The following is a 25625-nucleotide window of genomic DNA, read 5'->3' as shown; positions in this document are numbered from 1 at the left end:
GTGTCAGCTGGCTCCCACTCATTCTTCTCTAGCTTCTGAGTCATAGCAGTGGTGTTAATATTAGCAATGATGATGATGATGTGTGTGGAAATATGTGTGTGTGTCTGGCACTGGAAAATTCCTGCATACTGGTGACCAATCAGAAAGTGTATGACAGGAATGCAGATGCCTGTAGGTTATACAACAATGAGCTCTGAGACTCTTCAGACTGAGTTCACCTCAATCATAGTTTAGAGTTACCTGCTTTTGTTCTGACTGATCCTGGCAGTTTGCGGCTCCTGAGGACCTCTAGTGGACACTTCAGGGACACAAAAAAGGGAGCAGAGTGGTTCATTACGCCGCTGGCAGGCAGCCCGCTGCAGCTGAACTGTGTGCCGCAGGATCACACACGTTACTCGGACAAAAGCGAGAGAAAATGTCCATTTTGGACAGATAACTCATTTTGGATCGACTTCCTGCACTGATCCGGACACAGAAGATGGTCTGTGTCCGCCGCAGTGATTTATAAGAGCTGACAAAAGAGAGACGAAGTGAGTGAAGCCATGATGAACTCAGGTAAGTGACTGGAAACTTGCTACTCGGGTGATTTAATGATTTTGTCAGTGGCTGTGCAGCCACTTCTGAGCAAATACATCACAGACCAGGACATTAAACCAGGAAATAAGCACGTTTTATTTATTTCTATGGACAAAACAGATAAACATTGTTAGACAGGGAGAAGCAATGCAACAGATGTGTTGTTTATACTGTAAGGGGAAGCTAGTTTGCAGCTTCCACTCTTTGGATATACCTTCAAATGTGTATGTTTAAATAGCTGAAGGAATAAGTTTATTAACACATTCAAGATAGAAGAGAAAAGATTAAACAGACCTGTGTGTGTGTGTGTGTGTGTGTGTGTGTGTGTGTACAGCTAAATGACTGGCAGTCATGTCTTTTTTAGAAGTAATGAAATATCTTCTTATTCCTTTCACTTAACTTGTCATAAACAACACATCTCACTCATTTCCCTGTCTGTCAATGTTTGACTGTGCCCAGACTCTCTCCTTGTAGACTTGTCCACTGTCAAACTGGCTCTTGCTCAATAAGAAAATATGTGATTTGCTGAGAGGAAATAAACAACCTCCCTTCCTGTCAGCATGTTACTGTTTTGTCCACCACAGATTTTAGGACGCCAGTTCAGCCAGATGTACCAGTTTGCGTGACTCTTTCCCTGTCCCTGCTGCACCCCCTCCTTCATTTCTCCCCCCCTCTTCCTCATCACCCATCTGCTCCTCCTCCTCCTCTGCCGCCTGTTGACATGGGCCATTAGCCGGATTACAGTGCTGTTGTGTGGAGTGGCAAACAAACGGCATGTGATATTTGAACCCCCTCCCTGAGGAGTTCAGCACTTTACAGCAGTCTTACACTAAGCCGTCACTGGGTTGGGATCAATGTTACTGAGTTAAAGAGTGGACTGTCATGAGGGCAACATCTGTCAGACTGAAAATGCATCAAATAATCCATCCTGGTGTTCAGAATATGTTTCTATACTGTGTTAGAATGGAGACATAAGCTGTCTGCTGTGTGTGTGAAGCTAAGGCTGCAGGATATGGTTAAAAAAGATCATATTGAGATTATTTTGACAGATTATGTTTCACGATTAGTGGAAATGATCATATTTGCATTACAATTTTCATTTTCGTTAAAAAAAACCAAACATTTAAAGTAGAATGCATACCTCCGCCAAGGACCAACAGTCACCATTTTTTTCTCACTCATAGATACCAGCCACCTAAAAACACCTGATTTCTTTCATCAAGATCCAAGCGTTACTCCCACGAAAATGTCAAAAAATCTCACAATGATAAAGACAGCAAGAACAATTTATGAATCAGTCCCTTTATTTGGATCCACACCAAAAGTAAACAGGGTCTATTCTGGGCTGAGACCCATCCTCCATCCAAGTTTTGTTGAAATGCTTTCAGTAGATTTTATGTAATCCTGCTGACAAACCAACCAACTAACAAGAGAACATGGGTGAAAACATGGCGGAGATAATCATGAACGTGTGACATTTGTTGTGGTCTGTACCAAACAAACATGTTTTCTTACATCTGGACAACAAGAGTTTCAGGCCAGGACATCTGTGCAGCACTACAGCACTTCATCATAGTGCTGTTTTGTCACCTCTATGAAAAAATTGCATCTTCTTGATTCAGAGGAGATAATTTAACACAAAAATCTAAAGTTCATATCTTTTGTTTCTCTCCTCAGGCATGCACAAGCCACCTCTGGCCCCAAAACCAAAGCTGACCCAGCCCCAGAGGCCCGGGCTGTCTCCCTCAACCCCCAGAAGAGGAGACGTCCTCTCGCTCCCGTCTCCTGGCACCCCGAGGAGGGTTAAACCGGTACTGGCCCCCAAACCCTGCCTCTCTAAACTCTCCACCGCCGTGGAATCCAAACCACTGGCTTCAAAGAGCCTGCACCAAACATCTGTAACAGAGAGCCCGCGGACCAAAGGTCTTCTCAACTCCCAGAACGGAGTACAGCAAGAGAACAAAAAGCCGGATTGGGATTATATTATTCCTATATGCCTGTGTAGCCATGAGAACTGTGTGTGCATCAGGAACACATCATTAAACAAAGACAAAATGGAGAGAGACTTGTTGCACAAGGGTAGAAATGAAGAAAATAAAAAGCTTCTCCCTCCATCTCGAGGTTCTGTGGATAACAGTGGAGATAAAACGATCACAAACTATAAACCTCTTCAAGAAACGTTTGCTTTGGACAAAAATCTCAACACAGACGTCGACATGGCGACCGTTAGGCCGTCACTTCCCCACAGAACGTGGAGCGATGAGGCAAATGGCAATGTAATACCTCAGAGTGCACCTGGGCGAGGACCAGGGGAAGATGCTCTTGGCTCCGAACATAAGTCTTGTGTGTCCCAACCCAAAGCAACCTCCCCTAGGAAGCCCGTCCCTGTCCCTGTACCACGGAAACCCAGGATGGCTGTACTGACCCGCCAGGAAAAGGTGGAGGATGAGGGGGAAGAGATTATAAGCCAGGAAGGGAGGGACGTGAACGCCAAAGAGGTGAAGGTGCCATCAGGTGCTGAAAAGCAACCAATTATTCTGTCTGCGAGGAAAGCCTGCGCAACGCAGGCCCCTCCGCCCAGGAAGAAGCCTTTTCTGTCTGCACCTGAGAAAGCACCGACCTTTGCTCCTCGGACGCTCACAGAGGATGTGGAGGAAGAAGACCTGGGCTGGGACAGCAGCAGCCACGAGATGGAGGTGTCAGTTGACAAGGAGGATGAAGAGGTGGAGGTGGAGAAGGGAGGGACACGTGATCAGGATCAGGAGGACGTCTACACGGACTTCTCACACAGTCCACCTTCTAGCAGCTCGGGGCTCTGCCAGCCTCCTGCCGTCACTGTGGCAGCAGAGGGTGTGATGGTCAAGGTAGCTCCGAAGAAGCCCCAGAGACACAGCAGCCCGATGGCATGGATGCAGAAGAAGGAATCCTTTGAGGGGAAAGACGAGGGGAAAAAACGGGATAATGAGAAAAGGCCTATAGATGTTTCGAAGGAGAGGTTAATGAGGGAGCTGCCTTCACCTCCAGCAGAGAAAGTGAGCAGAAACTTCTTAACAGCGGGAGCCGTCAAGCCTTCTCGGTCCAGCCTGGGCAAACAGAGGGCCAAGTCGTTCACTGCTGCTGACCTCATCCGCTCTGACGGACAGAAGAGGAACTCCTTCCGGAAACTGCTGGACTTGAAGCTCTCTGTGAAGATGCTTCCCAAGCTGATGGTGAAAGGGGGCAGCCAGAGCCCGGACTGTGCCGCGAATGGTCATGAACACAGAGTGGAGAGGGACCAAGACGTTTGTCAGAAGTCGGAGCATGTCAGGGCTGAACGTAAGCTCTCCTGCCCGCTGATTGGAGTAGAGCAAAGCGTGGATGGAGAGGAGACTTCTTACTATGAGAACATCTCTCACTATGAGGAGATACCGGACTACATGAATGTGCAGGTGGGGACGGACCTGACATCCCCTCCGGCCTCCTACTCACCGCAGACAGCCTCGCAGAACTCGCTGTACAACGATGAGGGCATTTATGAGGAGCAGGAGCCGTATATGTCCTTTGAGAAAAACACCGGACAACAACAGCAGTGTGAGACGCCAGCAGACTGTGAGAGGTAGACAATGACGCCTTTCATTCCTGTCTCTGTGTCTTGTTTCTCTCACATCCTAGTCTTACCTCTGGGTGTGTTGTTCTTCAGGTGATTAGCCTTGTTTCCTGGAGGGAGTGCAGGAAACCACCTGAGGCTACTTAAAAAAACATTTATCTCTAAAAGGTGTAGCTGAGCACAGAGAGTGACTCTGTCATTTGGAAAAGAGGAAGATAACAGAGAAGCAGGTCACATTTTGTCTATTGTTGCAGATTCCCGTCAGGGGAGTTTGACTGGTATGGTGTCGCACGTGTGTACACAGCCTTCCAGCTGTTGATGGATTGTGGGCAGACTAGCAACATATTTAAATACCTCCTTCATACCATGAGCGTTCATCAGACGCAGCGCTCACACAAGATAACCTTTGGCCCACAAGACAGGATAGTAATTAGTTCAAAATGTCTTTGTCAGGAAGTGTAGAGCTTTCTGTGTGTCAGGTTGTTTGTCACCGTCACAGTGCATCCTTTGTTTTTTATTTGAGGCTAGAAAAGTGTTTACACTTTCAATTCTTAAAGGGTAAATCCACCAATTTTACACATTAAAGTGTGCTTACAGGTCTTGGGGAGTACTACTACATATGTGAAAAAGCATAAAGTATAAAGCCTTTGTGGCTCCGGAGGAAGCTGCATGTAATCTGAGAAATTACCTCCAGTGATGTCACTCAGTGGCTAGGTTGCACTGTGGGTAATGTAGGCACCAGGTTTTGAAAAGCAGTCTGCTGGTGCAACATTGCATTCCGAAAACACTGTTGGACTCATTAGACAACTTCCTTTCCAAAAAACCTGGCACCTACATTACCCATAATACAACTCAGTCACTGAGCGACAGCTTTATACTACTTTCTTACATATGCAGTAACACTCCCCAAGACCTGTAAACACACTTTAATTTGAAAAAATTGGTGGACTTACCCTTTAAAGACACATTTTCTCCATCATGTCTCGTGTTATCAAGGCACGCAGACGTTTGTTTGTTGTATTTGCTCAGGTTTTGAGATATCAGTTGTATAGATTTTGCATTCAATACAAGGTGATAGAAGTAGCTCTGCAACCAATGTTTATTTACTTTTGTCAATTAATCGATTAGTTGTTTGGTCAGAAAATGTTGATCAGTGTTTCCCAAAGCCCAAGATGACATCCTCAAATCAACAACCCAAACATATTCAGTCTGTTGCCATAGAGGAGTTGTTGTGATTCGTCGATTTATCGTCACAGCTTCATTTGTGCTGCTCAGAGCAAGTTATCATTAGAAAGCAGAGGGTCTTTCCAGAAACTAGTGTTGTCACAACACTTGAATTTCTAACTTCCATACAATATCTTGAAAAATATTGTTATTCGATACCACGGGGAAGCTGACACAACATTGGGGGCACAACATTTCATATTTTTATTGCACTATAAGTAAAACAAGGCTTGTGTACTGTGTGTTAAGCACAACAGCATCTAAGTTAGTTTACTTCTGAAGGAGGTGGGGCTATTTGAGCACCTCAGTGGTGCAGCTACCAAAAACCATGTTTCTGTTACTCTGAATAATCCGCAGAGCCTTCTGTCAGTTTTTAATTACTATTTATCATAGTAACTGTGTCTGAAACAGTGATGTTTGAGAAAAGCAGAGGAACAGGAGAACAGAGACACTACTGGTCCTTTCCCAATTTAATTTTTAAATGCTCCAAACCTGGATTAAAAAACAAAAATGTCTGCATTATAAGCCGTACAGATCGTACTCAGGAAAGTGAGAAAATATGTTTTTGGGTGGACTGATCCTTTAAAAGTTTGGCTAGGACGGCCAGCTCGGTGCTTAATAGACGCAGTTAAACTTGTAGTATATTTATATTGTTTGTAAGTAATCTGTTATGGAAAGAAAGTATGTTGTGAATGACCAGTGAGCAGAAGTCAGTCGGGAAAATAGGATTAGAGTTTGTGTAACTGTACACTCGCGCAGCTTAGTGTGTCCCCCCTGTTTAGATCGAACTGTGCTGCGGTCACATGCTAAAAACACGTTGAGCAGCTCACAAACAGAGACCAGTTGCAGTTAGATGTAAACCTGCCACAGTGTGTAAGACCCACACACTCCTAGCTTAGCCTTGGCCTATTTTTTTGTGCATTTTTGTTCAGGGAGGGACCGTTGTTTCACTTATAGTGCTCCCTCAGGGAATTGTGGCATTTTAGATATGCAGTTGTAGTTTTCTTTCAGCCAGAGCTGCGATGTTAGTTTAGAACAAGTGTCTGATGATTATTGGGTTGTGTCTGGTTTGACTGCTCTTCTGTTTGTGTTGGACTAGTTTAGCCAAACTGCTTCCCTGTGACCCGAGTCAAGTGTTTTACAGTGTCGATGATTATCACCAAATGGTTGTTTTTTCTGGTTGTGTCAAATGCTCCCTTTCTGTGTGTTTTTTTATGATTTCCAGTAGATCAGAGCAGGAAATGTTGAATACTGCTGGACTCACTGTTTTTCTTTCACAATGACACTCCTCCTCACATTAGGTGCTGACACCGGTGTTTATATTTTAAACCCAATCTCTTTTCCCTTTTCTATGAATAACATTCTTAATTATGCAAATCATGCGGCATGTGGGTGACTAAAGGTGTGTCATCATGCGCTGCATTCACAGGGTTTTTAATAAATGCCTGCGAGTATTAGGGTGTGAGTGAAACTCGATCTCTGGCAGCTCCCTCTTTTCACCTCTGACTCTAACATCCTGCCCTTTTGACAGAAGCTCTGTCGATGAGGAGGTGGCACCGCTGGATGATGGCCCCTCAGATGACGATATCGTGGCCAACACCTCAGATGAGGAGGAGGACAGCAGCTCCGTCTCCAGTAAAGGAGACCCTGAGCAGCCACCAGAGAGTCCGGTGAGAAGCAGAAACCACTAGATTTATGATTTTAGTCCCTAGAAGTTGGGGTCATTTGGGGAAGAACCTTTCCTTTTTTTTGACCTTATGTATATCAGCCTCGTACTGGACTGAATATACCTGAATACATTATGATACACAGCATGTAGCTGCTGTGAGTAGTTTTGTTGTGAACCTTGTTTAGGTAAATGTGAACTACATAGTGATTTATAATAATACACTGTATTTTCTAAGTCTGTGTTTTCACACCTCTTTGTTTGACACAGAGCGGACAGAAGAAGAGCAAGATTCAGCACATCGCCACAGAAATTATGAGCTCTGAGAGTGTGTAAGAGTCTTAATTTGTTTTTCAGTCCAATTCTAAAAAAAAACCCCACAGTTTGGGTTTTATCTTCCCAGGTTTTGAGATATCTGCCTCCAGGCAAGCTCATTTGACTTCTTTACCCACCAACTTCTCTGGTTAATTCACGGACATGTCTAACAGGAACCTCTCTGATACAAACGTTGTCAGTGAAAACAGGCTGAAAGACATTAGAAAGGGTTGGGAATCACTCGTGATACGTTGTCCACGATAACGATACATTAAAAGACAAAAAAATCTATGATACATCAGGATGTCTGTGAAACTGAAGAATACAAAATAACCCTAAAAAAGGCAAAAAGCAGGAGTTATGTATCAGTTCACTGCATAATGGTGTCATGATTTAGTTTACTGAGAACACTTTCATTTAAAAAAATGTAAATATAATTTAAAATGTCTTCTGATGTTGAAATCAGAACACAAAGGACATCTGACAGTGAACAACACAGATGAAAATCCATTAAACTCCAGTGTATTAGGTGGACACGTGTATCTCAAAACCTTGGCAGAATTATCACTTTTACATGTAAACGAGAAAACGTGTGTAATGATAACCCCTTTAACTTTTCTAATGCTTTGTTTCAGGTTTGTTGATGTCCTGAAGTTGCTTCATGTTGTAAGTACTCCCACACATCCCCCTATGCTGCACATGAAAACCGGCTCCATGTTTGCTGTGATAAGCTGTTGTTATTCTGTGTGTGTCGTATCTAGTCTACTGTCTGAGCCCACATTCTCCATATGTGTTTCATTATGCTAGCCACTGGGGCACACCCCGTGACTCCCCACAGACTCGCCCGCACGGCTCGCATTCCTCACGGTTTCCCCCCAGATTTTCATTAGTAGTGTGATCCGACGGTTACACTACACGTCTGGTGTTAAATGTTGTCTACTCGTGGTACTTTCAGAAATTAAATCTGTGACGGATCGAAAAGCCGCCGCAATGATGTGATGATCTGGTTTCTTGTCTGTACCTCCCTCAAAATATGTTTTGAGAAACAACGTCAGAAAACACACCCTAGGGTCGCAGAAGTATTTGTATCTATTGTCAGACCAGTGGACCAACTTTTAATCATCTTCTCTTAAAAGTTTAACAATTTACTTCTTCATTCACTGTATTTGATATAAAACATGCTGTAAATTAAGCACATAAAAAGTTATATGGAAATAATTTACGTAAAAAGTTACATAAAAAGAATATTTTAGCTCCGTCAGACAAAAACAGCCAATGAATGATGAAAAAAACGCCTTTAGATTAGATCACAACTACTAACACAGCTTCAATGGTCGGTCATGTTGGCTTGAAGGAATTGTAAAAACATGTAATATATTACATTAAACTGAGTATCAAACACAAAAGCTGCAAGAGGAACAGGAATCGCAAGTAGAAGCAACCAAGGGATATGATTTGACACACAGCGAGTTGATAAGGATTACTGATAACTAGTTTACATGGCGTGTAGTGGCGTGTTTATATCGGTGCCATCACAGGAAGAATGAAAGGGCAGAGACATAATAGATATGTTTAAGTTTAAATTTGGGAATAACAGCACACAGCAGGGGTGGCCAGACTTTTTCCCTTGGAGGTCCAAACCTGAACTTGATGATTGGCTACGGGCCAAAAGCAAACACCTATTGTATTGTCAAGATGAAAAATGATACTAGATTCCCAAGTCCCCTTAATTGACTGACTTCCTGCGCAAAGTGTCACTCTGCTTGCCATGCATAGTTTATGAAAAATGATTTATAGCAAGGGGCAAAGAGCATTTTATCTCACAAAGAATTAAACATCATTAATATGATTATGTGTTTTTAAATACGTTTTTTTTAAATTAGGCCGACTTTAGCCCGTGGGCCCCAGATAATCGATTCTGGAAGGTACTGGTAGTGTTGCACTCGTGTTGTACACATGAAAACAGAGTTTTTTGGTTTTTAAAAGCTAAAATCTGAATTGTGTGGGCTGCATCTGACAAATTCTGTAACTTTCCGAAACCGACAAATCGTCAATCACACCCACTTCTTTAAGCAGCAATCAATCAACCAAGTGTGCATAGATGAGAAAACAGGATTTTAACTTCTCTCACTGGCTCTTCTTTGATTCTTTATACTTAAACTATTTGTATTATGTGTAGCACTGTAACTGCCTCCAAGGAAAGATGGGCAGAAAATGTGCACTGTTATCTACATATTTCAATAATTCATTAGACCAATGAACAAGCACTTTGTTTGGAGCATACTGATGATTTAACTGTCATTTGAAACTGTGTTTGCAAAGCTGGTCAAAGTTCAAGTCCCTCACATTAAACTTAAGGTGAAGGTTACTGTCTCCTATAAGATAAATGTCTTGCATTAAGGGAAGTGCTGCTCCAAACCAGCCTGGAAAAAAGCAACTGAGCAAAGTAGTCAGAAAGTCGATCACGCTGTCAGAACTTTGATGGCATTATCCTCAGAGCAAACACGTCTATGAACAAAACTCTGAGTTATCTCTTCTGTGTGAATTCCCATTAAGAAGTTAAATCGACAGAGGGACAAGTTGTCATTCACTCTTATTTTACTGCGTCTTTATTTTCACAAAAAAAGGATGAGTTTGGTCATATGAGCAGATGTTTGGACAGATGAAGGTCAGGAAAACAAGATTGTAGTAGTACTGAGTCATTAATAATGACTCCTCTCTGCAGTGACTCCTCCGCACGGACAGGATGTGTTCGGGTCTCTGTAGATTGAAGAGGAATGGAGTCCAGTAATGAGAAACAGTCACACCAAGTTCAAAAGAGTGTGGAGGTGACTTAGTGTTTGTTCCTTTTCCATCTCTGCCAGGCACTCGGCCAGATTTCCACGAAGTGATCGATGATAACGTGCCGTTATGTGTTTTTATCTGAGTTATCAGTTCAGCTATATTTTTAGTAATGCTTCTGCTGTGCTCTTTTTGCTGTCCCTGTCAGGTGAAAATGTATTGCCTCCAAAAAAAAGCTTTCAAGCAACACAAAGATAAAACACCTTTGATTTTTAGCTCCAAGTGTAAAGAATATTCTTAACTCGTAGAGGAAGACGTAATCTTTAAGCGAAAACATGAAAATCAATCAAACTGAAGTCTACAGCTTCTTGTTAACCCTGTTGGGTTTTTAATTTTTTTACACATGACGCTCTTCCATCACTGTCAACTGTTGTAGTATGCAGAGATCACACATGTTAACCACAAGAGCTCTGTATCAGGCGCTCTGTCAGTGTGTAACCAGTTTTTATTTGGCATGTGTCCCCATAAACCACCAAAAAAACCCTCAACATCATCAGAAAGAGAAGCGGTAACAACACCCTCAGGCTCTTTTCTCTGCTTTTTTAGTCCTGATTCACTTTATCCTGGAAATTTAAAGTGCTTAATGGGAGTCAGGTGTGTGTGTGGGTCATGGATCAGCAGTATTTCTCTTTCTTTTCCTGTTAGACTTATTTGTAGTGTTGTTTTATGAGACTTTTTTTTCAACGCAGGGTCGTCGTCGCAATCCTACTATCAGACTGTGCTGCATTCATGTGATGTTTTCCCCCTCTGTGCCTGAGTGCCTGCATTTGATCACCGCTTACTATCTGCCTACAGGACTTCCGTGATGCCGTGTCCCAAGCGTCTCGTCAGAGTGGGAAGCCTGTGATTGAGGAGCGGCTCCTAAACCAGATCCTCTACTCCCTCCCTCAGCTCTACGAACTCAATCAAGACCTCCTCCGAGAGCTGAAGCAGAGAGTGGCCAAATGGTACAACATAATCATGTATTTTAACATTTGTGTGTATTGATCAATGTCTCTGACTCAAAGTGCCAGTATGCACCCATGCTATATGGCAAAAACATTGTTAGCCCCAGCCAAAGGGAGCTGTTAGCCCAACGCTAAGATAGCTTTCATCTTCAATCCTAGCACATTACAAAGTGGTATAACCCCAATTTTAGCCTAGCGGTTTGGTGGTCACCTGAAAATGTACTAAACATAGGGCTAAAGGTGCCGGTGTGAAACGGGGCTAAAGCTAACACTGGACGTTTAGAGTAGTCAAGCATCACTCCAGAATGTAAACATAGACGCATTTCAGAAGGGGTGCAGTATGAATCCTATAGCCCCGGGCTCAGGTTAACCCTGGGTTAAAAATGTGTGCGTGAGAAAGGGGCAAAGTTATCCCAGGATCAACAAGGGCTGAGGATAGCTCTGGGCTAGGAATATGTAGTGTAAAAAAGCCCTTTAGTTTCATGTAAGAGACGTCTTAATACCGAATGTGCTTCCAGCCCTGTGGTAACCATTAGGGGAAGGTGCTCTCCCTCGTCCAACGTGACGAAGAGAGGTCTGTAAAGTAATCGTTTTTCGAGATTGGAGTGGAAGAACTTGACTGGCTGGCACAGAACTCTGACCTGAACCCTGTCCAACACTTCTCGCGTTAACTGGGTCAAAAGTTGTGACCTGAGCCTGATCGCTCAACATCAGTGGCCAACTCCACTAATACTCTTGTGCCTGAATGAACGAGCGGCCAGGGGCCAAAATCTTGTGGAAGGTCTTTTCAGAAGGGTGGAGGTGGCCACAAATTGGACACATTACATTTTGATTTATTTTAATTACTTAGTTTTCATTTGTGTTGGTAACTAAACTGTTCAGTACACTATGGTTAGAGTACTACGTGGACCCTGAGAGAGAGAAGCTGGGTGTTTACTGTCTGGCTGTGTTGAGGTCTTACTCTCTTATAAGAGAAGTTGCGGCCCACTTGTTACCCACAGCCCACAGTGACTGGAAAAGCAACCCAATGTCACCGCTGCCACCGGTCTGTAACCACAATTTCTTGATGGGTAGCATTCTCCAGTCACTCCCGACTCTACTGTTACATCTGTTCCTGTCAGACTCACTACTGTCTCCTGTACAACAACACAGGGAATGGAATAGGAATATTCTCTTTTCTGAAACAGGCCAAAATAATATATTATTATTAATCCTCCTGAAATATACAACTTACCACAGTGTGCTGTACAGCTTAGTTACACTCCGATGAGGGCGTTACAGTGTCTAGTTCATCTCATTCTACTTTAATCTGTGTACAGGGATGACAATGCTCAACTAGCAGACATCTTCCTAAAGAAAGGGCCCTATCTGAAGATGTACTCCACTTACATCCGCGAGTTCGACAAGAATGTGGCTCTACTGGAAGAGCAGAGTAAGAAGAACCCAGCGTTTGGTGCAGTCGTACGGGAGTTTGAGGTAAAGACGGCTGCTTGACCTGTTTTCTCTGTCTGGGTGGGCGTGTCTTTTGGGTCAGTGCGGTTTGATTGTTTTTTCACGTGTCGAGAATGTGTTTGTGAGTTTTTGTTCCTGTAAACTGTGTCATTTAAAAGATGTGTCTGGTTGTTTTGTTTTTTGTCCAAGGCCAATCCTCGCTGTGCCAACCTGGCCTTGAGGCATTACCTTCTGAAGCCTGTTCAGAGGATTCCTCAGTATCAGCTGTTACTCACAGGTATACAGAATTACATTTGAAACAATGGGTGCTAAACTTTGCACAGTTGCCTGACTTGTCATGTCTCATTATAGGCATCATGCTGCCCTCTGGTGTCCAGAAAGCTAAAATACTTTGGAGTTTCTGTCTCGCCTCTTCAATCCTCATATAATAAGATTTTTGAAGTGCAGCCCAAATCAGATTTCGTGACATAACATGAGCTTTAACATGAGTGAGATTAGTGTTTCATGAGTGTGATGGATCAGGGTCGACCCCTCGGTACCAAAATGTGAAGAATGTTGCCCGCGTCACTCTTGTATAATTGTATTATGTAAGCACCTGCAGACCTTTTCATCCAGGATTTTAATTTCAGATTACGTTCCAGGAATTTAGCGCACAAGACTGAGCACTTGTAGCCCAGTGTACAGAGTAGTTCAATTGTTTGGCTGGACTTTTGATCCTGGGTCTAAAATGGTTGTAACTGTGTTCCAGACTATCTGAAAAACCTGTCTGAAGACTCAGAAGATTACAAGGACACACAAGGTAAACCGAGGACTTTTTTTACATACTGATGGTGTCAGTGGAATGAAGATGTCGTCCATCACATATCTGATTTTCACATTTTTGTCCACTCAGCTGCCCTTGCAATAGTGAAAGAGGTGGCCAATCATGCCAATGACATCATGAAACAAGGGGTGAGAGCCTATAAGAAATCAGGCATCTGCTCTATCTTCTGTTGACATGTTGATAAAATTATCTGGGTACGTTGCTTACGTCCACTGATTTCCTCTCAGGATAACTTCCAGAAGCTGATCCAGGTGCAGTGCAGTCTGAACGGCCAGCATGAGATAGTCCAACCTGGGCGGGTAAGGCTGTAAAGATCTTGCTTAGAGTTCTTTTAAATGTAAACTATTTATAAATGCATCTGTTTCATAAATAAGATGGTTTAACTGCATTAATCATCCCTCAAATATTAATACATTTTTCAGATGAAGCGACATAATAAAGTTGAGAACACAAGTTTACTTTAAGATCCATTTAGCAGCACTTCTTGAGCTCTTGACTGTATCACATGATCTTCTCAGCAGATGGAGTTTGCCCAGTCATCATGGCTTAGTAGTAAATTTCCATTTGTCTTCTACTTGAAGGTCTTCTGTGTCTATGTTGGCTGATAAGTTAAATACCAGAGGTCAGACTCAAGGTTCTCAGGTCCGAAATGAAATGAAATCAAATTATTAAAACAAGTTAAGAATGAGTGACAGTGGTGTTGACTGATGACACATTGTAGAGCTGTTCACACCGGGCTAAAAGCCTTCTTAGGACCGTCCCAGCCCGAAGCTAAGAAAGAGTTCACACTGGCTAAGCCCAACCTTAGCCTCGGGGCTTTCTGCCCCTGAGTTTGCGGGGTTATCCCCTGAGAGTCCACTGAACATGGGGCTGAAAGTCCCCGTGGGAAACAGTAGTCATTCTGTGCACTTTCAGTATGTAAACATTAGTCACATGTTCCAGCAGACATTTATCTCAAGGCTGTTAGCTCTTAGCCCACAAAACAATTATTATAATGAACAGGAAATCACATTAGTAATACTGAAAATATGCTGTAGTGCTTCATTTTAGAGTCACAAAATGGTGTTAAATCATGAAATAAAACAACATGAAATAACAAACGTGTGTCCTGATGATGTTTTTGTGCTCCAGATCTTCCTGAAGGAGGGCATACTGAAGAAGCTGTCCAGAAAGGTCATGCAGCCCAGGATGTTCTTCCTGGTACAGTACAACCCATCTCTTCCTTCCTGTATTTCATCCACAGTCTTACATAATATAATCATGATAATACTGGTAATACTCTCTTACATTTACTTAGTCCAAAATGTGTATTTGATTGCGATCAAACGCTGCTAAGATCCTAAGGAAGTTCTCGATCAGAGACTCTTGACTGTCTTCAGATCAAAGCTCAAAGGTGATCGACTTATTAGATAATAAATGTTTCTTTGTTATTTCTCCTTCAGTTTAACGACACGTTGCTGTACACCACCCCTGTTCAGTCCGGCCAGTACAAGTTCAACAACATGCTGTCTCTGGCTGGGATGAAGGTGAGAACTTCACTCCTTATTTTCTTGCACTCTCAATCTTTTCACTTAAATACACAAAGATTAAAACTGCTCTCGATGAAAATAATTACAGGTTAGCAAACCGAGCCAAGAGGCCTATCAGAACGAGCTGAACATTGAGAGCGTGGAGCGCTCCTTCATTCTCTCAGCGAGGTAATGCTCAGAAACAAAAGATATCTTTTCATCGTGGGTTTTTCCGTGTAGTGCACAGATCTGTGAATACTGCGTAGGTGTGTAATCACACTTTCTCGCTCTCTCTGTAGTTCAGCAGCAGAGCGGGATAACTGGCTCGAGGCCATTTCCACAGCGATCAGTGACTACACCAGGAAGAAGATCAGTTTTATACCTGGCATGTCTCTAGAAGAGGTAAATAACATCTTAGGGAAATTGAACCTCCTGCACTTGCAGTGTATGAGCGAGTCTATTTCATAGTTTATGCACATATAAGAGATAACACGTGTTTTTTTTTTGTTTTATTCAGGTAGAGCTAAATTATAGTGACGATGGCGCTCCTTTGGGATCCAAAGCCCCTATATGGATCCCTGATCCACGGACCACCATGTGTATGGTATGCACCTGTGAGTTCACACTAACATGGAGGCGACACCACTGCCGTGCATGTGGGAAGGTGAGGTGGCAGAGAAGGGATCAGATTTTGAAGATGTAGTTTCTGAAATATTCTTTGTCGTCAAAAACTGTACATGAAAACAACCGATTTAAAAAACTGTTACATGATTAAAAGCAGGACAGCGGGGCATAAACATATTTTCTGCTTTATGGTCCCCTCAGGTGGTGTGCCAGTCCTGCTCCTCCAACAAACACCAACTTGAATACCTCAAGAATCAGTTGGCACGAGTGTGTGATCAGTGTGTCCTCGTTCTTCAGCAGCAGAAAAGTGAGTCTGGCTTCAGTCTTCGAGACTGCAATCTGCTCCAAATGCACCGTCTCATATTTGTCCAAGGCTGAAACATCAGTAGAGATGAGACAAAAGCACACCTTGTATCCTCCGTGTTTTCTCTGCATTAAGAACGGCATGCTCCACATTTCTGTTCATCAGGCGAACAAGCCCTCTCAGCAGCTGTATCCCCTGGCAACAGGGCGACCTTTGCTTTCTCCAGGAAGCAGAAAAAGATACCAGCGGCCCTCAAAGAGGTGAATGATGTTTTGTACTGATCAGGACGCACTGTGATTCGTTGATGGCGACGTGATATCTCATCAGATGGGTTTTTGCTTGTTTCAGGTGTCGGCAAACACCAACTCCTCTATGAGTGGGTATCTGCAGAGGTCAAAGGGCAATAAGAAGCAGGGGAAGAGGCTGTGGTTCGTCATCAAAGACAAGGTCCTGTACACGTACGCTGCAAGCGAGGTAAGGTCTAGTAGTTGTATCAATGTTATAATTGGACCAAAGGGAGTTGATTTCACGCTCATTTAACATTAATCTTTTATTGTGTCATTCAGGATGTCGCAGCCTTGGAGAGCCAGCCCCTGTTAGGATTCATGTTGAAGGCTGATTCTTCACAGAAGTTACAGTTTAAGCTTTACCACAAAAACACACTTTACTACATTTTTAAAGCTGAAGACGTCCAAACGGCACAGAGGTACAGTATGAAAACCGGGGCCACCTATCATTGTATGTCATGACGGCAGTGATTATACTAATTACAATCTCTTTTCATGTTTTAAACAGATGGATCGACTCATTCAGAGAAGCCACGGTGCTTTAGCTGTTCCAACATGTTTTTCGCCCCTTGCCTGAAAATGTTTTACCTCAGTGCTCTCTGAATTCTGCACGAAGCATCAGGAGACACCACACTGCACTGCTGCACCGACACAAAATCCAAATGTTTTATTGCTTTCATCAGATTTACCGTTAATACCTTTTACCTTTTGTTTTAAGAGCACTCCTGTTGTGGCAGAATCACGCCACAATACTCTATAGCGATTTTAGATGGTTAGACATTTTAATTTAATTTTTTTCTTCGTAGTACAGATTTGTTTTATTGTTGTCAATAGATTTGTGATGAATACCGTCATAACATTAGGATCCACATTAACCAAATCATTTTTAGAGGTCAACAAAAATTCATATAGAAGTTACTTTATTTCACGCTTGTAACGCCGAGTGCAGAAGACTCTCACCTTATATTGTTACGTTTTTCTATACGATTAAGACCACAGTCTTTATGCCATATCAGGGGAATACTCACTATTTGTATTAAAATGTGTATTGCACTTAATGAATCAGATGTCTGTACATAGATGATACCCAGCTACACACGCATCCTCTGTAAATATAGTGTGTATAGTGTACTCAAATTTCAATGAATCAAACGTTTACTGTTTAAATTCTGTCTCTGAAATAAATGTTTGGTTTACAGTTCTTTTCGTCGTGGACAAATTAATATGTGTGTATTAAAATGGTGGGAAAGCAATGTGACTGAATACATACGGGGGAATAAATTGCATACATTACATTTATTCTCATTCAAGAGGCTTTTAAGTAGATCATATTTATCCCTAAGTGTTTTTTCTTTTCACAGAAATATGGGGCTGTTGCAGAAAGAGCAGCAATTGTACAATAGTGGAGCCTGATGTAGCCCATGCTCTCTAAAAAACAACTATTATGAGTAAGTTTAAGTTACATCTAAGTAAACTATCAAGGTAACATACTGACTGCAAAGATGTGCATTCACTCCTGTGACAAAACACTGAAGCCAAGTGAAGTCAGGAGGAAAAATGCATTTTGACAGATTGACACTGGCAAACGCTGTGAAGCGCTGCTGCCCAACTGCGCATGCGCAACAGTCGTTTATTGATGAAAAAAGGTCACGAACTCTGACCCTCCCACTAACTGCAGTTAAAATATTAATTTATTAAAGACAATTACATCTGACCTCACAGCTCCTTGTACGGTAAGTAATATTTACTAATGTGGACGCATGAGAGGGTCGTGAAGGAGAGACGAGGGGCCACTAACACAGGAAGGGAGGGAGTGTTCAGTCGGTCTACAGCAGGGAGGCAGCCATTAGCTACCAGCTAGCAACTAGCAAACAGCTAACCTAGCTCGTTAGCACTGTCATCCGGAGCCCAGCGCCGACAAACTGCAAGTATGTAATGGTGCTGTGGGGTGTATGCGACTGCATAGGTAGTTCACTAACTAACGTTGCATAACTACGTGTAGCTGCTGGGAGCAATTCGGCAATAGCTATTGTGTTATCGGACATGCTAGTTAGCCAACAAGCTTAGCTGTTCCAGCTAACCGTGTTGCTGTTAGCTGTTGTTAGCTGCTGTGCTAGCGTTGCTAACTAGTCTCCGTAAACTAAGCAGCTACGTCTTTAGTTTAAATCTAAATGTGACAACGGCATGCCATAGTGTTGAACCATCAGCTGCCGTGTTCAAATGCCGACTGGTGTGTAAGTCCAGTGCCAGAATTAATGCGAAATTTGCCTAGTTGTCATAACCGAAGTCCCGCCGTTGACTCTGCGATTCGGCATCATGGGCCTTGAACCCTAGCATGCTTTAACCCTTCAATGTTGACCTTTCACCCACAGGAAAAGAAATACCTTTATCTTCCGTATCGATTTTAAATAGCTGGCTGTCAAGAGCTTGTTTGTGTTACCGCTGCAGCTTTACCGCTCATTCGTTGGCACTTTAAAGTGATTTTACGCTGTATTTTATAACAAGGCCACCAATAGTACAGTTTCGAGCTAGCGCCGGCTAGCGCTAGACTCGTTAGCACAGGCCACGAACTAATATTAGTTAGCGTTAGTGACTCGCAATGTGATAAAGCAGATGTATGTAGTGTACCTGTTGGTTCATTATAGATGATTTCAAGCCAGTTTCGACTTGATTAGCTCGTTACACTATTTGGAAACACTGATCAAGTTCTAGCTAGAAATGTCTTCTAGCTAAAGGGAGAGGTAAACCACTAAACGGGAGGGATAAGAGTAGTTGTAACGTTAGCTGAGTGTAAAGATGTATTAATAACTGCTGTGTTATGATACACTATATCATGCTGGAATAAATGAGTCCGAGCTGCGGGTCCCTTTCATTCATTAGTATTGTTATACGATCTACACGTGAGGTAAAAGTTTAATAAAATGTATTATGGCATCTCAATTCAACACAAACGTTCAACATCTATTAAAGAAAAAGGCTGGTGGTCTTTTGTCTTTTTCTTATGAGCAACAAATCCTCACGAAAAGACCAAAGACAGTCAATTGAGTCTACTAATAACAAGTATACCTACCAGTGCCCCTAATGTGTACAAATGTGCTTTAAAATAGTCCACAACAAAATCACTCTTTACTCCATCTAAACATGCTGTAAACTAAAGTGTCCAGCTGTTATAGGAAATGACTTTGCCTTTTAAAAAATTAATTTGTGACTTGTTTTTGAAGATACAGCAGGACATAATAGGCTTGAGGCTGAATACCTCAGACATGATATGGTAGGGAAGTCTGAAAATACTGAGAAGTATTATACATTGGGTTTTATGTACAGTAAAAAAAAAAAACAATCAAGATTTAAAGTCAGCCGTATCTTCTAAGGGGCTCCTTCACTTGACCCTGACTGAAAGTTTGTTTTAATGAAACATGAAGTTAAACGTGTGTTTTATTTACAGGTGTGCATGCCTCATGGCGCGCTGATGTGACGAGCAGTGCGTGCGATATCAGAATGGATGGACAGACCCAAAGGATTCAGCTTGTGTCAGCAGACAGCAGCATGGCATTGGGACACAGAATCCAGGTGATGTGACGGCCTGTCCGCCACTAGAGACTTATTATTATTATTATTATTATTAGTAGTAGTAGTAGTAGTAGTAGTAGTAGTAGTAGTATTAGTAGTATTATAGAGACGATTGTTACTCTGTTTTATTCTGTGTGAATGAACACATATGCACAGTTTGCATAGAATCGTGGCAAAATGATATCCTAGATCAAATAATAGATGAAAGTGTTTTTTTTATCATATCATAAACTTCTCCAACACTCTTTCTACATGTACAGCCAGCACTCCCTCATGTTTTGATTTCTCTCTTTCTGATAGATTGTAACTGATCAGCAGACTGGCCAGAAGATCCAGATCGTCACAGCACTTGAGCCATCCTCCCCTGGAAAGCAGCAGTTTATCCTAGCTAATGCTGACTATTCCTCTGGAGGGAAAGTGATCCTGACCAAGCAGGAGGGCTCACCCAACAAGGTCATCCTCGCTGCTCCAGATGGCTCTGGGGTTAACCAGCTGTTGTTTGCCTCCCCGGAACTGGCTGGCCAGCAGCTTCAGGTATCACCACAGGATATTAGTGACTTCTCCCAGCCACTTATGATAAACAAGTTACTGAACGGTCTTATGACTGAAGCATGAACACGTTTTGTTAGTCTAAATTTATGCAGTGTTTGCTGTATGAAATTACTCCATTGTCTCGTGTTGTTTGCCAGTTTGTGACTGAAGGATCGGACCAGTCTATTGTGAAGCCGATTGTGGAATACTGTGTTGTCTGTGGGGATAAGGCCTCAGGTGGGAATTAAGTTTAATTTGCTTTAACACTATTATTTTGCATTAACACACATGAGCAAGCATTCACCAACCGACAAATCTCTCCTCTCTCAGGGCGTCATTACGGAGCTGTCAGCTGTGAGGGCTGTAAGGGCTTCTTCAAACGCAGCATTAGAAAAAACCTTGTATACACATGCAGGGGCTCTGGCGAGTGTGCCATCAACAAACTCCACCGAAATCGCTGCCAGTACTGTCGACTGCAGCGCTGCATCGCTCTGGGCATGAAACAGGATTGTAAGAGACTGTTATATTCTACATAAACATTTGTGGACATGTTATTTAGGACTCGCATTAATACGGCCTGGTGCCTTTGTTTTGTCGTCAGCTGTGCAGTGTGAGAGGAAGCCTGTTGAAGTGAACACCCGAGAGAAGTCCCTCAACTGCGCGGCCTCCACCGAGAAAATCTACATCCGCAAGAACCTGTGTAGCCCTCTGGCTGCCACACCCACTTTTGTATCCGACAAGGAGACTGCAAGGTACAGCCAAAACACAAGTCAATAAAATGTACTCCAATACCACACTAGCATGTTGAATTAGCACCTCTCTGACACATTGTCTTTATCTGACAACTAGATGTTCAAGAGAGATGGGATTTCTTTAGTTAGATTAGATTGGATCAAAGAGTTTGAATAATGACTTCATTTTATAATATGGTTTAATATCACATGACGCAATGTGAAATGTCAAATCTCTAATTTCAGGTCTACAAGTTTGCTTGAGTCGAGCATGTTGCTGAACATCCAACAACCTTTCCCCAAGATAGAAAACACCATCTTGATCCCAGCTTCTCCTGACAGGGTAACTCTGATACATTCAACACTGCGTCTAACTAGAGTCTAACATGTCATTCTTATCTAACCATCCAAATGTTAAATCTTAAAGCGTCTGAAATTTGAAGTTTTAAATGCTTCACATGGATAACTTGCATGGATAATGTCCAGAGACAAGACAGTGAAAACTAATTCAAGTTTCTCTGTTTATAAAATGTGCGTAATAATGACTGTTTACCCATCCAGCAGGATGATCCATCTCAAAGTGACCTCGGCACACTGGCAAATGTAGTGACGTCCCTCGCCCACCTCAACAAGAGCAGGGAGGCAAGTGACAGTGGCAATGATCTGATGGGAGTTGAAACGCTTAGCAACGGGGACAGCTCCATGACAGACATCCAAGGAGAAGAGCAAACTGCAAGTGATATCACTCGGTGAGGGAGATGTCGTAAAGAATCAAGAGGGTTTGATACTGACCAGTAGTTGTTTCCGAAGAAGTTGATACGTGTGCTGGAGAACCAGAGGAGCACTAGAAAGAAACCCAGGGGCTGTTTATATCTGGTTGTCACAAAGCTTTAATATAATTTCCTGTAGGGCCATGTGGTCTCTGACTCCACTCTTACAGACTTGATTAGATTCACCCCTATTCAATCAAAAATGTAGCATATGTTGTGAGTGCACTCCAGCGCTCTGAGTTGTATTTTCCCTTCCTGTAATGTTCTCTTCCTGTTTCAACGTGCAATTGAAAACACGTGGATATTTTAATGTGACCTTTTTGTGTTCATGTTTTGGTTTGATTAGAGCTTTTGACACCCTGGCCAAAGTCCTGCACCCTACTGATGGCTCAGCAGGAGAGTCCTTGGAGGCCACAATGCAGCTGATGTCAGGGGACCAGTCGGGCCCTGTGGTGGAGTTGGAAGGACCTCTACTCTCTGACAGCCATTTCCCTTTCAAGGTAAAAGTGACCCTGACCTTGACCCTCATGAAATCCAACTGAGACCAAAATCCCTGCTTTTGTTTTACTGAGTCATTCATGTATCTTATAAACTCTGCAGTCACGTTTCCTCTCCTCATTTTTTCCCCAGCTTATGATGCCTTTGCCTGTGCCAGAGTACCTCAATGTCAACTACATCTGTGAGTCAGCTTCCCGGCTACTTTTCCTCTCTATGCACTGGGCACGCTCGATTCCTGCCTTTCAAACCCTTGGGTAAGCAGTCGTCACAAGGATCATTGTTTCACAAATACATTTATTGGACTCTGTCATTACATAGCAGTTATAAAATGTCAGCTAAACGATGTTTCCCTTATTTGACCGTGGAGTTCTCTGTTGTAAATATAAATGATCCTATTTTATTTCACAGTGGTCAAGACAATGACATTAACTTGATGAAAGCCTGCTGGAATGAGCTGTTTGCCCTCGGTTTGGCACAGTGTTCCTCTGTTATGAATGTTGGTACCATCTTAAGTGCCATTATCAACCATCTGCAGACCAGCTTACAGGAAGGTAGGAGAGCTCTGCTGTTTAAATACAATACAAGGAAAACCAATATTTTTCAGTTATCATGCATAAAGATGAGTGTTCGGCTGAACAGAGTATCCGGTAAAAATAATGTACTTGTTAGGAGTGCATCTGAGTAAAATGTTTCTGTCTCCGTACAAGTGATGAAGTAAAGGCTGTAGTTGAGTCATTCAAGTTTTTAAAAAGCTTGTTCTGTAAATAGTTATATTATATCAAAGCTTAATTCTTATGCTGTTTTGAAATAGTTTTATAATAAATAAACAAATCCTGATCGACCCATTAAAACGGATGCCGATACAAATAATGAGGTACTCACTCATCCTTAATAAGGATGTCATGTTTACTTCCGTGGCACGATTTCTCTTGAATTTGCTGAATGATGTTCGGCCCCTTGCATGTTTCACTCCTCTAAACTTGTCCTTTTTTGTCTCCTACAGACAAGCTGTCTCCAGACCGAGTAAAACTAGTAATGGAGCACATTTGGAGGATGCAGGAGTTCTGTAACAGCATGATCAAGCTGTCCCCAGACTCTTACGAATATGCCTACCTCAAAGCCGTCGTTCTCTTCAGTCCTGGTGCGTAGACAACTGGCAAGTTTAACGGGTGTCTGCAGGTCCTTCAAGTCTTTAAAATGTCTGAAATTTGATTTTATTAATTGATACATTTTTATTTATTTTTATAAAATGAGTCTAGCTCTTCAGCGTACAAGTTTTACACGTCTGATGTTACAAATCATTAAATCTACCACTGAAGCAAACACTGTCTTTTTGCTTTATACTTCCACGTACCTGTTGGCAAAATGCAGATTAGCCTCACCATAGTTTTACACAAAGCTACCTCTGCAAGGAACCATATATACTACAAAACTTCATACTTACCTGAATAAGAAAAAGAGAATTATCCAAAATATCGATCTTAAATTTGGTTAAAATGATCTTGAAAAGGTAAAGTACTGTCTGATCCGTGTCGACACCCTTGTTTACAAAATGAAAATACGTTTTCTAGTTCTTGTTCTTCTGTGAACGCAGAAAAAATCATAAACAAAAGTTTTACAGAAAGCCAAATGTGCATAGACCCATGTCTGACTGTGTGTATGCTTTTTGTACCAGATCACCCAGGCATAGATAACACCCCACAGATTGAACGGTTTCAGGAGAAGGCCTACATGGAGCTGCAGGACTACGTAACCAGGACCTACCCAGAAGACTCCTATCGGTCAGTTGGCACTGGAACAGAATCGCTCTATATTTAGCAAGACAGATTTATGCTGTGCCCATAGATGTACTTGCTACAGTACATATGTTCAAACTTTATGTCTCCTTTCCCCCTCATTGCTCTCAGGTTATCCAAGCTGTTGCTGCGTCTTCCTGCCCTCAGGCTGATAAGTGCAGCTGTCACAGAGGAGCTGTTTTTCGCAGGGCTCATTGGCAACGTGCAGATCGACAGCATCATCCCTTACATCCTCAAAATGGAGTCCACCGATTATAACAGCCAGGCTGCCTCCGGGGTCTGACACACTGTGCCATTTTTAATTGCGACGTTGGACTGTTAAACTCGACAGCCAACCAATCAGAGTGCCCTGCAGAACGATCACTAAGTGGTCATAACGTACTGTATTTATGACACAGCATCCTTTGGGAATTCTCACTCTTACCTTGCTCCTTCTTCTGACTCCTCAGTAACCAGTCAGTAGAGCATGACTCACAGAGAGGACAGATGAAATAAACTCCAGGAACTCTTGAAACCTGCATATTAGATTGCGCTTTTTATTGTACATAGTATTTTATGCTTCATCGCCTCCAGGCCTTTCCTTTTTCTGCAGAACTTCTTTGTAATTTGAAGGAATCAGGACGGTTTGTTTTTCAATGCTTTCCTACATGGTCATGCTTTTTTTTATTTTCTAATAATTGTGAGGAAAAAATACTTGTCAATGTGAATTGATTTATGAAATGTTGTTATCGCTGAAGGTTATGACCTTTATTTCTTATTTGTTTGCCAGTCCAAAGGATCGGGCACTTGTCAAATATTTGACATCATCATCAAGTGGATCTGAAGTAATTGTGTAAATAGATTTGTGTATAGAATGCACCAAGAAGACAACGATGGGCAGCACTTGGTAATTCATGGATACTTTGGAGAAATTAATGTGGACAGAAAATGATGGTGAAGTCATTTGAAAATAAAAACTCATTTCAGTCACTATTCTCCAATTATTTACACAATTAAGCTTAATTTTGATTGACAGTATTCTTCACTATACGTGCTGCGTTCTGTTTGCAAGAAACAAGTGTAGCTTTTCAGGCTGAGTTTGCTTTTTAACACTATTTTGTTTTTGTGTCAGTATTTTAGAGCAGCTGTGAACAACCAGATACCCTAAAACATGTGGGGTTGGACCCATGCTAGGATAAATTGGGACGTCAGCAGTCTGCATTATAATGGGCTTTCCGTGTGGATGAAGAGAGGGGAAGTGTTCTGTAGCAGAGCACATTTGGGTATCTGGTCTGGTTTACTGCACCTCTAAATGAAAAAGGCTGTTTTTCATTGCTGCAAAAAGACTTTAAACATGAAAGCAAACAATCATGAATTAGAAAAAGATCCTACATAACTTGTGCCAATTCATTTTGTTAAGCATCTATGGAGTACTTAAAATACCTCTAGCAAGCTGATCAAAGTCTCCCTGAAGAGAGAGTTGAACCAGTGACACTGACCTCCCTCACACACAAACATTTGACTGTAAACATGAAGTCTTTGGCCTCATGAAAGGTACTAATGTACAGTTTATCTGGCTTGCACATGTTTATCAGCC

The 25625-nt window shown here is 42.3% G+C and overlaps 2 protein-coding genes across 3 annotated transcripts; both read left to right on the top strand.

The window, feature by feature from the left end:
• Positions 1 to 349: 349 nt before the first annotated feature.
• Positions 350 to 17354, top strand: LOC311264292 (FYVE, RhoGEF and PH domain-containing protein 6-like). Its single transcript, XM_084365040.1, has 21 exons — positions 350 to 555; positions 2254 to 4171; positions 6918 to 7056; positions 7323 to 7384; positions 8003 to 8033; positions 11004 to 11155; positions 12475 to 12631; positions 12797 to 12884; positions 13356 to 13406; positions 13500 to 13558; positions 13658 to 13729; positions 14562 to 14630; positions 14873 to 14956; positions 15048 to 15127; positions 15238 to 15340; positions 15456 to 15602; positions 15764 to 15869; positions 16032 to 16126; positions 16215 to 16340; positions 16433 to 16572; positions 16662 to 17354. Exons 1-21 carry the CDS (start codon positions 543 to 545, stop codon positions 16696 to 16698), a joined length of 3729 nt encoding a protein of 1242 aa, XP_084221166.1. The 5' UTR covers positions 350 to 542; the 3' UTR covers positions 16699 to 17354.
• A 565-nt stretch (positions 17355 to 17919) lies between these two features.
• Positions 17920 to 25018, top strand: nr2c1 (nuclear receptor subfamily 2, group C, member 1). 2 transcript variants are annotated; one of them, XM_084364919.1, is made up of 14 exons: positions 17920 to 18081; positions 19599 to 19723; positions 20024 to 20257; positions 20413 to 20491; positions 20585 to 20764; positions 20856 to 21006; positions 21232 to 21328; positions 21550 to 21734; positions 22102 to 22255; positions 22386 to 22507; positions 22662 to 22804; positions 23257 to 23394; positions 23929 to 24034; positions 24161 to 25018. In XM_084364919.1, exons 2-14 carry the CDS (start codon positions 19652 to 19654, stop codon positions 24330 to 24332), a joined length of 1833 nt encoding a protein of 610 aa, XP_084221045.1. In that variant the 5' UTR covers positions 17920 to 18081; positions 19599 to 19651; the 3' UTR covers positions 24333 to 25018. The 2 variants fall into 2 exon arrangements, with proteins under 2 accessions (XP_084221045.1, XP_084221044.1); XM_084364918.1 differs by having other exon boundaries at positions 17921 to 18081; positions 21547 to 21734.
• The last annotated feature ends 607 nt before the right edge of the window (positions 25019 to 25625 follow it).

Source organism: Pagrus pagrus (genome assembly GCF_965226575.1).
Source record: "Pagrus pagrus genome assembly, chromosome: 10".
Lineage (NCBI taxonomy): Eukaryota > Metazoa > Chordata > Actinopteri > Spariformes > Sparidae > Pagrus > Pagrus pagrus.
The sequence above is the reverse complement of the archived record's forward strand: the minus strand, read 5'-3'. Positions and strand labels throughout refer to the sequence as shown.